Raw genomic sequence first — 16,048 nt, forward strand, 5'->3', positions numbered from 1 at the left:
ATTCACATTCCTTGACCTCTCCCTCTTAAATATCAATCAAAATGATTTAAACTTACATTTTTCTGAAGTTTTCTAGGTTATTCTGATGATCATCTGGATTTTCAGTAAGACTTTCAATTTTTTTTCATGGTCAAATAAATTGAGAAATGATGCTTGCTTTAACATCTCTTGGAAAGGTACAGTGCACATTAATATACTGACAGTGAGAATTTTTTAAAGTTTCAGAGTCAGTGTGAACACAATTCAACAGCTGAGAGCTCAACAGTGTGGTGAAAACTGCATTTTAAAGACAGTCCTATCACTTACCAGCCATATGACCTAGGCATATTACTTTATCTCTGTACGTCTTAGTGCACACATCTCTAAAATCAAGATAACAGTAAAAACTACTTGGCACACAATAAAAGATTCATAAAAGCGATCTGACATTTTTACTACTATTAACCTATATCTAGTCCAGTATTTCATAAGTTCATGTGACAGAACAATTTTTTTCCTCTGAACATCTTAAAGTTCATAAGTGTTCAATGAAACAATTTAAGAAGTATTTTTGTAAATGACTCAAGATCATCCTTTATTCTTATATCTCCCTCTTATGGGCAGTTAACAAAAAAAATCTATATATCTCATCGGCTTATCTTTTATTGCCTGGTCCTTTATAAAGTTTCCAAAATTGCAGCTAATGTGATTATTTATGGCAATTTATTAATTCGTGTTCCACAAAGCAATTTCAATGGACAATGACTTATTCAAAATAACAATGATGATGCCAGTTACATATTACTAAAATCTACGACAGGGATCAGCATGCTACAATCTATTAGCCAAATCCAACTCACTACCTGTTTTTATAAGTAAAGATTTATTGGAAAATAGCATTTATATATCATGTATGCTGGCTTTATGGCTGCAATATAGAGTTGAGTAGTTGCTCCAGAGACTATATGACCTACATGGGTCAAAAAATATTTATTCTCTGACTTTTTATAGAAAAAAAATTGCCAACTTCCGATCTAGGATCATGTTCTTCTTCCCTTTCTACTTCCCTCAAATTGTGCCATTATCAGATCTAACCTGCATTCCTCAAGGATACAGATTCTTTGGGCACTGATAAAGGTTCCACTTGATTTGTAGATGGTTTTACAGGTCTCTTTCTACATATGTAAATTTTAAAAGGCATCTAAATTTGCCTATTTTAAATATATTATACATACTTAACAGTGGACATGTTAAGTTATATCTCTTTGTGCACTTGTCTCTAAGGATCACAGCTTTGCCCTTTGCATTGAGATGTATAGTAATAGAATAACTTCCTACTTACTGAGAATTCTCAGATGAAATAGATAAGCAAAAATGATAAAAAAAAACTTCCTTCATTTCAATATCCCACGTTCTCCTTTGCTAGTGTAACAAGTAGGTATTTTTCATTTAATGTAATATCTCTCTTACTATATTAATAAATGGAAATATGTATATTGTCTGCTTACTTAGGTATTAAGTTCACTAACATTTTCTCAAGTCAACGTATATGATCCATGGTTTGATTACATTAAATGTCCTAAATGTGGAAAGGCAGTAGGTCTTATGGGAGGTATACCAAAATGTATAAGATGTATGCACCTCAGGGTGCTGCTAGTCTGTCAAAACGAATAACACAGGTACCACTAATAGCCAATGGCCTGTGATGAGTGCTCTAGAAATGCATGTGAGGAAGGGAGCAATTAAGTCTGAAGAACTTAGGAAGATCCCAAGAGTGAGGATTTCAGTGCACTGAAAACATTTTAGACAAAATTGGAAAACTGGCAAAGTCAATGGAGAGCCAGTTCAGCAAATAGTAAGTTAAACCAAGTGGCCAGAGTATAGGGTGTAACGGAGACAAAAAGTGAGAGCTAAGAGTGAGAAGGAAGTGTGGCACCAGTTCATAATGTGCTGGCCAGGCTCAGGGGCTGGGGCCAAAGCCTAGACTGAGTGGAAAATCACCAGAGTAGGGAAATGACACAACCAGATCTGTGCCTGGGGGACATAACAAATAATAGTTGACAATTTTATGAAATATTTTGCACCTGTATCCCTTCATTGAATGGTTTGGTTTTAAGATACTTTTATCTTCATTTCATAAACAGGAAGGAAAGCTTTGGACTCTAACTCCAGTGTTCTCTCCATTGTACCTGCCTAGATCCCATGGGTTCACTATGGACATTATGCAAGAAATGGAATAGCGATGGCTTATTTTTCATTTGAGTGTGTGTGTGTGTGTGTGTGTCCTATATTCCTGAATACCTGTTTAATTATAAATCTGAAATATTTCATCTTAAGTCTCATATCTGTCTGAGAGAAATGCAGAACACTGCTAACATGAGGGACAACTCTCTCCCTGATCCCCATTTTACATGGTTTATTTTAATGTGAGAAAAAAGAATGTATACATGTATGTGTGACTGGGTCACCCTGCTGTACAGTAGAAAACTGACAGAACACTGTAAACCAGCTATTATGGAAACAATAAAAAATATATATATATATACACTCCCCTGGCCGTAAATAAAGATGCATCTAAAGTGCATTCCTATCCATTAAAAATTAAAACAAAAAACTTACATTCTGAATTCAGTGAGGATTGACTAGGAATATTTTTGCAAAGTAGTTATTGTTTTAGCTTTCCACATCAGAAAAACACAAATTTAAAAAAAAAAGAAAGAAAGAAAACATGGAACTTGATTGTGTCTTTTGCAGTCATAGCAATGCCATAGGCGGAGTTCCCGTCATGGCTCAGGGGTTAACGAACCTGACTAGTATCCATGAGGATGCGGGTTCGATCCCTGGCCTTGCTCAGTGGGTTCAGGATCCAGAGTTGCTGTGGCTGTGGTGTAGGCTGGCAGCTACAGCTCCAACTGGACCCCTAGCCTGGGAACCTCTATATGACATGGGTGTGGCCCTAAAAAGACAAAAATCAAAAAAATAAAATAAATGCCATAGTCATTGTAGAAATTCTCAATGGTTACCAAATTAAGTCTTAGTTCCTTTCAGAGAGAGAACAACCCCAACTCCTGGAACTCCACTTATTTTCACTGTATGCTAGCTTACTTTTACTTTCCTAAATAGGACAGGGAAAAATTAAAATTGTTCAGTCTAACTTTCATTTTTCACCAACATTAAAAACAAAATCCTGCTAAAATAGCAACATTTGACCACTGAGATTTAGAAAGCTTACTTAGGGAGAAAAAGGACAATCACAGAGAATTTTCCTTTTGTTAATGATACTCTAGGACATTCATACTGAAATTAGAAGATACTCAAATCAGTACTTCAAAAAAATGTGAGCACAAAGTACCCTGCTGCAAATCTATTTTTTTGGCAAGATTCTGATTAAAAATTGAAGTTTTGGAGTTCCCGTTGTGGCACAGTGGTTAACGAATCCTACTAGGAAACATGAGGTTGCGGGTTCGATCCCTGGCTTTGCTCAGTGGGTTAAGGATGCGGTGTTGCTGTGAGCTGTGGTGTAGGTTGCAGACTTGGCTCAGATCCTGCATTGCTGTGGCTCTGACATAAGCCGGTGGCTACAGCTTCAATTGGACCCCTAGCCTGGGAATCTCCATATGCTGCCGAAGCAGCCCTAGAAAAGGCACAAAGACAAAAACAAAACAAAACAAAAAAATAAATGAATAAATAAAAATTGAAGTTTCATCTCTGTAAATAAGAATCTAGTTTCATCTCTGAAAATAAGAATATAATTATCTAAAATATGTTGTCCAGTTTCATTCTCAGTACAACGACAACCTGAGTGCAAATATTGCTACATTTTAGATATGCAACGCAAATTGCTGTCAAAACTAAAACATACATATTCTTTACAATTTTACTATTTCAAATAATTCATAGTGGAAATTAGGATGCCATAGTTTAATAAAAATAATTTATAATTAATATACTTTCTTGAGAAATACAAAGCCATTGAAAAATAGACAAGAGGAAATTAAAAAAAAAAAAAAACAGCAACAAAACACTGGTCAAGTTCAAAGCAATGATGACATTGACAGTCATTTAACCAACGCCACATAATTTACAAGCTCCTTCAAATATTATGCTATTTTCTTTTTGTTTCATAAGAATCCATTAGAGCTTTCTTATTGTTATTAATTCCATCTTACAATTAAGAAAGCCCAGTTTCAAGAGTTTTAAGTAACCTGTCCTAGGTAATACACCAGTGTTTGATAGTAGGATTTGAGTTTCAAATGTTCCAATTCCATGTTATCCTATAGCTGAATTCCACTGGATGATAACACTAACAATTTTTATATATGGTTAGAAAGTTGTGGGAGTTCCCATCATGGCTCAGCAGTAATGAACCCAAGTAGTATCCAGGAGGATGCTGGTTTGATCCCTGGCCCCACTCAGTGGGTTAACACCTCTCAGGGGCATTGCTGACTTGTGGTATAGGTTGCAGATGCAGTTAAGATCCCTCATTGCTGTGGCTGTGGCGTAGGCCAGCAGCTACAGCTCTGATTCAATTCCTAGCCTGGGAACTTCCACATGCTAGCAATGTGGCCCTAAAAAAAAAAGTTGTGACTGTTTCTTCTATACTTGCACAGAAAATATACGCCAAAGTCAAAAGTTTTATCCGAAAACTTCGTCAAGATTTTTTCAAAATATTTTTCATATTTTCTATATGCCATCCCATTATATTCTTGGGGGAATAAGGTAAGCTATAAATTAAGCATCAAATAATGAAGAATAAAATTCAGTAGGAAATTACTGTTTGGGTTTAAAATTGGAAATGAATATATTTTCATATTAGTAATTATAAAGCACTTTATTCTATTAATTTTTAATTACTTTCTCTTTAGAACATGTAAAAGAATGTCACCAGCAAATGGAAAATGAAGAAAATATTTCCACTTTTAGATTTCTTAAGTAATAATTTGATTGGCACCCTCAATACAAATGGATGTTTTTTTAATGGCCACACCTAGGGTCAGGGGTTGGATCTGAGCTGCAGCTCTGACCTAGGCCACAGCTTCAGAAATTCCAGATCCTTAACCCACTGCACCAGGCCAGGGATTGAACCTGAGCCTCTGTGGTGACTTGAGCTCCTGCAGTTGGACTCTTAACCCACTGCATCACAGTAGGAACTCCACAAATGGATTTTTTTATAGGAATGTCTGACTCCCACCCACAGACCCTGAAAAGCCCTGAATTCAGTATCACTCATGTGAGTAGAGAAGGCTGGAGTTGTGGCCCTCTTTCCTTTCTGTTATCACCTCTGTACAGTGTTTCCTGTAGAATACAACTGATGGTATTGTCTCTTACTTCTTTCACACTGTAGAATTGTAATGGTGTTTTATTCTCCTCCATCTGCACATGACCTTGATTTAATGTTATTGTAGATGATAGCTTTTAACTGATATCAACAATCTGTGCTTTTCAGTGTCAACAGGAAAACTGTGAAGTTATGCAGTTGCTCACTTTTCACCCATTGCATAAATGGGTGACAAATGGAGCATCCTTAGCATAGACACATGCAGGCTCTACTCAAAATATTCAGTTCCTTGTCAAGGACCTTTCATGTATCAAAACCAACTGTCAATCCAGCTTATCAGTGAAGCACTACAGGCGGCTGCTTTTCTAGGCTATTTCACAAGTATAGGTGTGATACTTTATCCAGTCTTTATCTTGAATACACCAGCCTTTGTCTATACCTTGGGTTCTCTTTCGAAGATTTTAAAGACAACAAAAACATCCTTTTTTGTTCCTCTTAAATACACACTGATACTTCCTTGTTAAGTGTACATTTCCCTACTTAAAATGAATCTGGGGTTGCAACTAAAGAGATTTTTTTCCTTACGTTCTTCTTATCTATATTTTATTTTTCTCCATGTTATCCTTCATTTTTCAGAAAAGGCTACATTTTATTGTCATAAGACTCCTTGAGAATATTCAGATAAAAAAATGGTACTATATACTGTAAGTTTATCAGAGTAGGCACTATAGGATTATAGAGTTGCCTGTTCTTAAAGCAAATGCCAAAATATATTCAAATCACTGTTCTAGAAAAAATATTTTAGATAAAAAAATATGAATATAATCTCATTGTTGTGTTGCAACTGATTAATTTTAAAGAATGAGTAAACTTTTTCTACTCAATAATTAATTGTTTAAAATTATTTCATCAACTGGTTTTGCAATATTCTTTTGTTTTACATTAGCTCAGAGTAAATGCAAATAAAAATAGAAAGATTACCTTCACTAATTGTCTTCCATTACAGTAGTGCCATAGGTTATTCTAATAATTAGTTGTTTTAAAAACTCAAAACCCATCTTTATAGATATCTAGATTGTCACTATTGTCATTTATTGAGGGCAAGATAGCTATGTAATTTATCTAGGTATATCTTACATATATTCTCTTGTGCATAATACACATTTAATAAATGTGTTGAATAAGGAATTTTTAAAATTTATATAATTTCCAAATTCTAGTTTTTTACCTACCTACTTTATTATATCTACATGAGCAAAGCTATGTGCACCCTTTATTATAACTTGGCTAAAATGTGTTTTCGACAGGCATGAAGTAGTTTTTGACAGACACCCTAGAAATAATATTCTAGAATATATTATCAAAGTACCATCTTCTCAGAAAGAACAGCTACTATTTAGCTTGTTACTCAAATGATTCCATTATATACATTTGCTGACCAACTGAAGTGATTACAAAAAAAAACTAAGCATCTATTTTTTTATTTGCTTCAGCAGTATTAAAATTCATAAGGAAGTTCCAGCTCTATGTCCATAAATTGATGAGACTTACAACCTCAGTGTTTCAAATATGCCCCAATCAATACGACAGATCACTGAAGAGGTCACCACAATCCCATTAGACACTAGACCTTGAGGAGCATTTTAATCAGTGACACAATGGGCCTTATTTCAGATTGTGCATTCTGGTTAAAATCTATTGGATCCATTGATTATCAGGATGACTTCTGCCACATGCAAATTACTGGCTACAGGAATGGTGGTGGATGTTAAATACTCTTGTACTGTACAACTTAATGTATATTTTAATGAAGTGAACAGTGAGATTTCTGACAGGCATCAGCAACTTTGAAATAGTCTTCCGAATTTCTCATACCGCTTGAAAGTAATGAGATTTGTTCCATAAAGTGATGAAATTTATGCCATAAATTATCTGTAAGAGAAAAGAGCTTCTTAAAGCAGGATCTTTTCCTTGGTAGAGATCAGATTTTAAATAGTTGTTTAACAGGAAGTTTAGGGGAAAGCAGTCTGAGCTATGTTCTCTGATAATTCTTGCCCATTCTCAAAGAAGTGGAGTACCACAAGACATCAGAAGCCAAACATCACCTGGACAAAAGGAAAGCCATTGATCCAGTTTAGTATGCTAGAACTTGCACTCAGTACATATCCCATCCATTTATGTATCCATCCCTTCAACCCTCAACAATATTCACAGAGGGCTTCCTAGGAATCAAGTTGTGTCTCAGAATATTCAGGATATATTTTTTGGGGGGACTCGATACTTGAACTCATTCTTTAGGAAAAAGGACGAGTTTAAAATGAGGCTTTTTCCTGAAAAATATTTTATAATATACTAAAATCTTTTTGTTTAATAAGTAACCATTGAAATTGACGTACATTATAAAATGAGACTAACTTTATCTCAGACCCTTTAATAATTCCTCCTCAGGTATTCTTGTCTTAAATTTACTTGTGGTATTTTCTAGTACAATAGAAGTCTGTAATCTGCTACTAGATAGTCTAGTCAATGGAGTGCTTAAAGATCAACTTAACTTGTGATCCATACAATGGATATTATGAATTTTAAATTACCTTTAGAGAGCAAGTTTATGTTTATTGCCATAATACCAAAACCCAACTATTAATTTCATGACTCATAATTAGCTCCCTTTCCCCTCAAAGTGCCCTTTACAATGTTTAAATAAAACTCAAATATCTTATTGAATCAGAATCCTATCCATGCATGACGACACAGATGGAAGTTGCCCAGAGGTATAGTTTAACAAATAAGAAAACATAGAATATGCATAAATAATACTACATATGTTACCACATATTTCCTGAGTATCTATTATGTACTAATATCTCTTCTTGGTGCCAAGACTACAGCAACAAATAATATATTTTAAGAAGTTTATAAACTATGGGGGATGCAGATAAGAATAAACACATATAAACAAATAAATAAGGTAATTTCATAAACTGATGAGAGCACTGAGTGGTCACTGTGTTGAAGAAAGACTTGGAAGGATAGTCGGGTAAGACCTACCAGGAGAGGGCATTTAAGTTGACATCTAAATGATGAGACTTCAAGAAATGAAAATAGATTTGTTGACTTTTTATTCTGAGTGTTTTTTAATGGTCATTTTAATCATTCACAATTACTCTTTACCTAGAGGATTCTATGAGAATTTTTCTACAATGTGTTTCTGACATGAATAAATCTATTAGTTCACAAGTCCCCCCACCAAACTAAGTCCTGGAAAACTTTACTGCAACCATCTCTGCAATCATATCCTACTTTGAACAAGAGATATAACCTAAATATTCTTTTCAATATATTTGTGTGCTTCCCATTTTATACTTTTGGAATGACTGTTCAGAAAGCTATCATCTAGCTAAGTATTCAAGAGAATAATAATCGTAATATTTCTTACATATTTTATGTGCTTCACAGTAACTCTGTGAGGTTGGTAATATTATTATTCTTTTATATTATAAACTAAGAAACTAAGGCCAGAAGGGGATCTGAGACTGTAACTCAAGTCCTAAAGCTATAGAGCACTTGCTTTTCACCAGGAAACTACAGCCACCCAAATAAAACCAACAAAGTATTTTTTCAATTCTGCCTAATTGACTGTTCTTCAACTTGTAAGAATATTGTTATCTTACACCATATCAAATTAAAATAGTAAACTGAACAATGCCGTGTCCATTGTCACTTTGACATTTGAATTTATATAATGAAATCTTACAGACTATAATCATTTCCTCCTGGGCACACTATATACAATGCCAGTAACAGCCACTACACTAAGAATAATGCCACGAGGTAATGCTGTGTGGCCCAAACATCCAGCCTTTCCTTAGATATTGATAAATAAGTCTCATTGTATTCAAAATACAAAGTGTGCATTGTCTATGAACATCTGGAAACCTCTTTGCAACCAGTCTCCAATAACATGTTTTAGTTTTTTTTTTCTGCTTTTTAGGGCCACATCCATGGCATATGGAAGTTCCCAAGCTAGGGGTCCAATCAGAGCTACGGCTACAGGCCTACATCACAGCCTGTAGCAGCATGGGATCCAAGCCACATCTGCAATCTATACCGCAGCTCACAGAAACTCTGGATCCCTGACCCACTGAGTGATGCCAAGAATTGAACACGCATCCTCTTGGATAAGTCAGACTCATTTCCACTGTGCCACAATGGGAACTCCCTCCAATAATGTGTTCTAATAAGCCTGTATTGACCTTTAGTGATGACCACATTACCTTCCAAATTCTGACAAAGAACATATTTGACAATGTTTTCTGGAGTTATTCAGTCACTCCAGTAATCTAAGCTACTAGTTCTCAGGCAACTTTCCATGTTTTAAAAAATCATGGAGCATTCTTTCGTTTCCAGGATTCTGGAATTCCAATGCTCTAAGAATTTTCAAAAATCACAGACAGTGACATTGGGATTTCAGCTTCAAGGTCTTCAGAATTTAAGCATTGTTTAAATGATGCATATCACCATGTTTCCATTCCAACACCAAGGAGGAAGATTTCTCCCCTAAGCCAATATTTAAGAAAGATCCCCTGTTGACTCTATTATAAACTAAATATCTATCTAGTAGGTAACCCCTTTGTACTTTAGAGATAACTGGGACAGCATTTGGATTTGCCATGCAAATATATTCAGTGACAGTGGGAATTATCAGATGAAATATATGGGTTCTGCTTAAACAGAGTCCCACATTAGATATTCAAAAAACACTACGCTGGAGGTAAACAGATTGCTAACAGACGTATAATATTCAGATCACCTAATACATATATTAACAAATTTGACCTCTAATCCTAATTTCAATTAAAATTTATGTAAAGGTACGTATAGTGAATGCTACTTTACTTCTCGAAGTTTTCCTTGAAATAAAATGCTCTGTGAGGCTTCTTAGAAAATGATTTTACTTGTATAAAATTCCAGGGTGGTGTCATTTAATCATCTTACAGACCAAATCTCTAACTGACAAAAGCCATGTACATGTTCTTCTAAAAAAAAGCTAGCAAGAATAATTTTTCCCAAGTACTTGTTCCAGTGTTCTCTGTTCCTCTCTAAAGATAGCTTTATTGTTTAATCTTTGGTTTTATGGGGACATTTTCAGATTTAATCTATAGTTTTCACATTGAAGAGCCTGATAAAAGGAAATTTGTAACCAGTTCAGTGCTTAAGATGTAAAGATTTATTGAAAGCACCAAACCTTTCAGAGTTTTACTCTGTAAGGTGGGAAGGATTTTTACAGTCTGAAGTTACGTCAGAGTAGCACACTGCTCACTCCTAGGAACATCTGGCTGTATAAACAATGCCTTTTAGAAACGCAATGGAAAGCAGGGGAGGGTGGAAGGAGTCAAGTGAGGAAAGAAAACAATAACAGTGTCGGAACTGGAACTGGTGAGCTTACGAGAGGGAAGAGGCTTGGCAAGGCTGGAAAGGACAGAGGAGACTTTAGTATAAGTTCAGTAGGTTACATTTGATAGGGTGTTTGGAGGGTGTGGAGATGGGCACATGGAGTCTTGAGAAGAAATAGACTTTAACAGAGGAATTATTTGAAAAAAAATGAATAAAAACAAAAGAAATAATATTTCTGACAAGAGTCTGGGCCAGGAAGGGACAGAGTACTATAAATATAAGAAAAAAGCCAACATCAGAGAAGAAATTGATTAGAAGCTACCATGGCTAGATTGATACTTTTCTTTTTCTAATTTGTTTCTCATTATTCAAAATCCTCTTTAAAAAATTGTGCACCCTTTTATCACTAAGCCTTGTAGTCTTTGCTCTTTGTCAGAGTATTTCTCAGGACTCCAATGTACAATCACCCAGTCTCCACTGACTTCAAGCAGATGCCTGGGCCTGGGGGTGGGGTGGGGGGCCTTTGCTGAACCATTATCTGTTACTGCTTTTCCCAGATAGCTACCATGAGTGTAGCTACCAGGTTCCAAGGCTTGAAGATGCCAAGGTCCCCAAGAACATGAGCCTTGTGGCAACATGTAATTAATCCTATTACAATTTTCTATGAACTCAGATTTGCAGAAGTTTAAGAAGCTCTACAGCTCCTAATAATCTATCCACTAACCACCCTCATTAGTGAAATGAAACCTAATGGGGGTGGTTAGTGGATATGTCCTCTATAAATCAATTATTCAGTTGCTAATGGTTATTCCTGTGGATCCAGTCTGCCTGGAGAAATGTACAAAGCATTGGACAATAAACTACTCAGATGCACAGAATAGCCATCCTTGTGGGCACAGAATAGCCATTCTTGCTATCCCATGGCAGTACGGTGTAGCAGTTAGGCTGCATATATTCAAATCCTGCCCCTCCCCTACCACATACAGGACCTGAGAAGACAACTGAACCTCTCTCAGTCTCTTTCCTTATCTGTGAGATGAGATGATGACAAATCATCCTTCATAGGGTTATTAAAAAAATAAGTAACTTGATATAGGTAAATTACTTAGCAAACACCATTTGAATCCGAGCAGTCTTCTTCCTCAATCTGTGTTGGGAATCTAATCAGCCAAAAATCTTTATCAAAGACCACAGTTGCTTTGAGGTCAACACTTTGCATTGAAAAATTTGGAGGCTCTTTGGGATTACTGATACAGAATCGGTCCTCTAGATTTTCACAGATCAGCCCGTCCTTCATCGAGAAATGATCCAGCAAGAACAACCATGGCAATGGAAAGGCAGGGTGTGGAAACAATGATATTAGCAGCTCCTTTTGTCTCTCATATTAGTAATAAATGCAGACAAGTCCTGGCTGTAATTCAGAAGGCTGTGCCAAAATACTTCTTTGCAAGTAATCAAGAAAAGAGACACTTTCTGACGATTTCGCTTGGGGATTTAAGCTATCACAATGGGACTTGCAAAATAAGCAGCAGTATATAGCAGCATGAATTTCTGTCTTTTACACTGTTTCCCCACTGAAAATTCCTTTTATTAAACAATGGGTTGTGGTAACAAATATTTTCTTTAATTTACTGAGATTATTCACTAGAGGAACATCTGGAAAACTCTAGCCCTTGGGAATGATCCAAAAGATTTTTCTGGAATACTTGACACAATTCACCACATGGTAAAGAGCTTAACCGTACCCTTCAATAAACTTATCGACCATGCTAAGAAACAGCAATACTTACTCCACAGATTCTATGGCTAAATATATTGTTCCTACTAAATTTGAAAGTAAAATAGTTAATTGAAAGTAAGACCATCATTCTTTAAGCAGAAAACAAAGATAAATTTAATTTTTAAAAACTTAGTTGAAAGGGTTCCACTCTCATAGACTACCTGAGTCCAGGAGCATTGATACTACCCAAGTTGTCAGGTCATGAAGAGACGAGAGCTGGAAGGCATTATGTATGGACAGCAGTTACTGAGACAAAGGCTGAGGGCTTTAATTAACACAGTTTGGAAGTGAGAAACTTTGGCACCATGACAGGAATTCAAGGCAGAATTTTCTAGGAACAAATGACTTGTTTTGAGAAGTATAGACTTGTACAGTTTCTGAGACCTCCAAGTTTCTTATTCCGGAATTCTAAACCTCTGTTTTATGAGAAGGGAGAGCTGGAAATTGTAAAGTATAAGAAAGGCACAGAGTGGCCACAGCTTTACATTATTTGTGCTGTAGGAACTTTCTAGAAAGGAAACATAAAACCCCAAACTCATTCTTGATCGGTAAGTACTTTGGAGACAAAAATCATCTTCTACTTTTTAAATTTTTTTCTCTAATCATTGTTCATTTTTTGAGTCTCTGACTCTCAAATAGTGGCTTTTTAAGTCGATCAATTTTTAGTTCATTCATAAAAGCAAGCAGGCAAGATGAAAATATTCACTAATTCTTTCAAGAAGCAGTATCAAGATGTTTGGATCCAAAATGCAATCTCCTCTAAAATTCACATTGAAAAAAAAAAAAAAGGCCTTTAGAGTCTAGGTTGGCTTGAAAAAAAGTTCCTACCAAAGACAAGAATGTCCATTTACCATTTTCTTCTCAGTAATCCTTTTCTTTCTTAGGAAGAAAAATGAAAAATGGCACAAAATTATTTCACATGTTCTAGTATCATTCTTATTACCAGAGGAAGGCAGAGCAATGAGTGTATCTGGAAACCAAACCAGGAAGTGACATGTTAGTTGTCCAAAACTTTCTTTGGAAAGTAGAAAGATAAGACATAGGAAAAGTCATACCTGAGTGCTCCAGTTGCACACAGCAACCTGGGCTGCCCATGGCAACTCACCTTGGCTTGGATGTCCAGGTTGCCTTCCATGGGGAAAGAATAATCATACACATGGTAAATGGAGTTAATACAGTAAAGCCAATATAAACACTGATGTTTTGTCTTCTGACAGCATATGAATGTGCAAGCATTAAGTTATAGGAGAAAAGGGGCTAATTTTAGATTTGTTCCTAGCCCTCTCCATGTGAATGGTGTCGCTGTGAGCCCAGCAATGAAGTTCACTGTGTTGTAGCAGACTGCGCAGTTCCTGAATGTGTCAACCCAGTCTATGAACCAGAACAATGTTGTCCTGTCTGCAAAAATGGTAAGACCATACTGCATTAGCTTTCAGAGGGGTTAGTGCAAAATACAGATATTTCAACCACTCCACACCATTCAATGCAAAGGCCCTCTAAGATCTGCCTGTGGTTTTTCAATATGGACATAGCTGATTTATATTTTTATCCCTCCTTAAAGTGAAAATAAGTCAGCAATAGATGAATCATGAAACTTTCCATCTGGGGATTTTTTTTTTCTTTTTATGGCTGTACCCATGGCATATGGAAGTACCCAGGCTAGGGGTCAATTCAGATCTGTAGCTGCCAGCCTGCACCACAGCCACGGCAACGATGGATCTGAGACATGTCTGTGACCTACACCATAGCTCGCAGCAATGTCGGATCCTTAACCCACTGAGTGAGGCCAGGGATTGAACCTGCATCCTCATGGATACTGGTTGGGTTTGTTACTGCTGAGCCACGACGGGAATGCCTATCTGGGAAATTAAAGCTCTTATAAGCTGACATTGTTGTGATCCTTATTATTTATTGTTGATTCATAAGGAGAATTTTGGCAAGAACATAGTACCATCTCTTTGTAGCGACTGAACTTCTCTCTTGTGAAGGCTATGAAGCAGTTTATTGCACATAATTCAGAACCAAGAGTAGGATAAATGCCAGGTGTTTTGTTTTGGGTATAGGTAAGACTATAGGTTTAAAGTTATCAAGGAATTACAAAATTCAATTGTTCATTCACTGAAGTTGAAGTAGGGAAAACTAAAAACTGTAAGGCTCTTATTCTAGGTTTTTATTACAAAGGCAACTTGTTCTCATAGTAATTGCTATAGAAGGGAACTGGTTTACAAGTATACAGGTTCCTTTTGGCCCTCAGTAAATGGACAGGTTGTAATAACTATGGTGTGCTAATCACCCAAAGTCAAGGTGATGCTGCAGAGAAGACAATGCAATCCCATAAAACTGGGACAGCATATGGGCAAAATCAACATCATACTCTTGCTACTGGTCGTATACCACCAAAAAGTAAAGCTTCACTATGTAACTTTCCACAAATGAACCTCTTGGCCTTAATACCTGCATGAAAAAGTAGTTCTAGCTCTTAATTAGGCTGAGGTCACTCTAATGCCAAATCCCTATGCCCTACCTTGAATTAGCAGTACTCATCTTCCTCTATTACACATTTTTTCCTGAAATTGTCATTATGTGAGCTCACCTACTAATCTTTTCCTTTGCATGATTATAATTAGTTTAAAAAAAAAGGATCAGGTAATTTCGCCAAAGAAGAAACGAAAGCTGTTCTTTTTTTTTTTTTTTTTTTATAACTGTAGTGTTTTGGTATCTTCTCAAATGACTTATAAAGAACCCTTATAATATTTTTCTTGGCACAGTTTTTTTTATAATTTCTGATCATATAAATCCACTGAGTCAAATTCTAAATGGCACACCTGGCTTCTTGTTTTCTTCTTATTCCTCTCATCCAACTGACCTGTGTCAAAGTGACCATCTCTCTGACTTAGAAGATGGAGATAAATATCCTCCTGAAGTTCAAACCAATCTAATATATACAGAGATACCAAATTTGAGACTTTATATTTCTTAAAAAATACTGAAGAAACTGGAAAAGATACAAGGAAGAAGACTAGGATGATTTAATGGTTGAGAAATAGGACCTGTGAGGACAGACTGAAGGAGTTTGCATAATTTGTCCTGGAGAAAAGAAGGCTCCAGGGAGACCTAACTGTCATAAAGTATATGAATGGTTAGTCTAAAGTGGAAGAGCACCTGTTATTTTTCATTTTCTCCAAGGACAGAAGGAGGGAAAAATCAGCTACCTAATCAATCTTTAAAAATGGGATTGACAAGTCTTTGACTAGAGGCTGTTTTTTTTCCTAGAAGCAACTGTCTAAACAGGTCCTTGAGGATCCTCTCTTCCTTGGATGGCCTTGGTTGGCCATGTTTCACATTTAGGGTAAACAAAACTATGCTTAGAGTTAGAAACTCTTTTCTGGACATACTCAGTATATTTAGAGAACTAAAGCATACTAGACTGTATAGTTAAGGTACAGGTTTTAGACATGCATCTGCCACATCAGCCTAAGTACTCCCCACCTAAACCTATAATAGATCCAGTGTTGATGTCTACGTCAAACATTTAATTGGCCACTACAAACTAGTTACACTTAATCTGATGTCACCCAAGACTACCCTCTTTCTCTCTCTCACATGCCAGAGTGGAA

At 36.1% G+C, this 16,048-nt stretch overlaps 1 protein-coding gene across 3 annotated transcripts in view; it reads left to right on the forward strand.

Annotated features, from left to right (window-relative positions):
* The window catches only part of VWC2L (von Willebrand factor C domain containing 2 like), a 417,121-nt gene that overhangs the window by 274,526 nt on the left and 126,547 nt on the right, over nucleotides 1-16,048 (forward strand). For 2 of the 3 annotated variants that reach the window (XM_084999023.1, XM_021076096.2), the window contains exon 3: nucleotides 13,711-13,840. The exons of the other annotated variant lie outside the window; for it this stretch is intronic. In XM_084999023.1, coding sequence (XP_084855149.1) covers nucleotides 13,711-13,840 — 130 coding nt within the window. The remainder of the gene's footprint in view (nucleotides 1-13,710; nucleotides 13,841-16,048) is intronic. 3 annotated transcript variants of the gene reach the window in all.

The sequence above is a fragment of the Sus scrofa genome, chromosome 15 (assembly GCF_054392235.1).
Source record: "Sus scrofa isolate SSC_HxYL_T2T_F1_AM1 chromosome 15, Sscrofa_HxYL_maternal_Yorkshire_Landrace_v2.0, whole genome shotgun sequence".
NCBI classification, from domain to species: Eukaryota; Metazoa; Chordata; class Mammalia; order Artiodactyla; family Suidae; genus Sus; species Sus scrofa.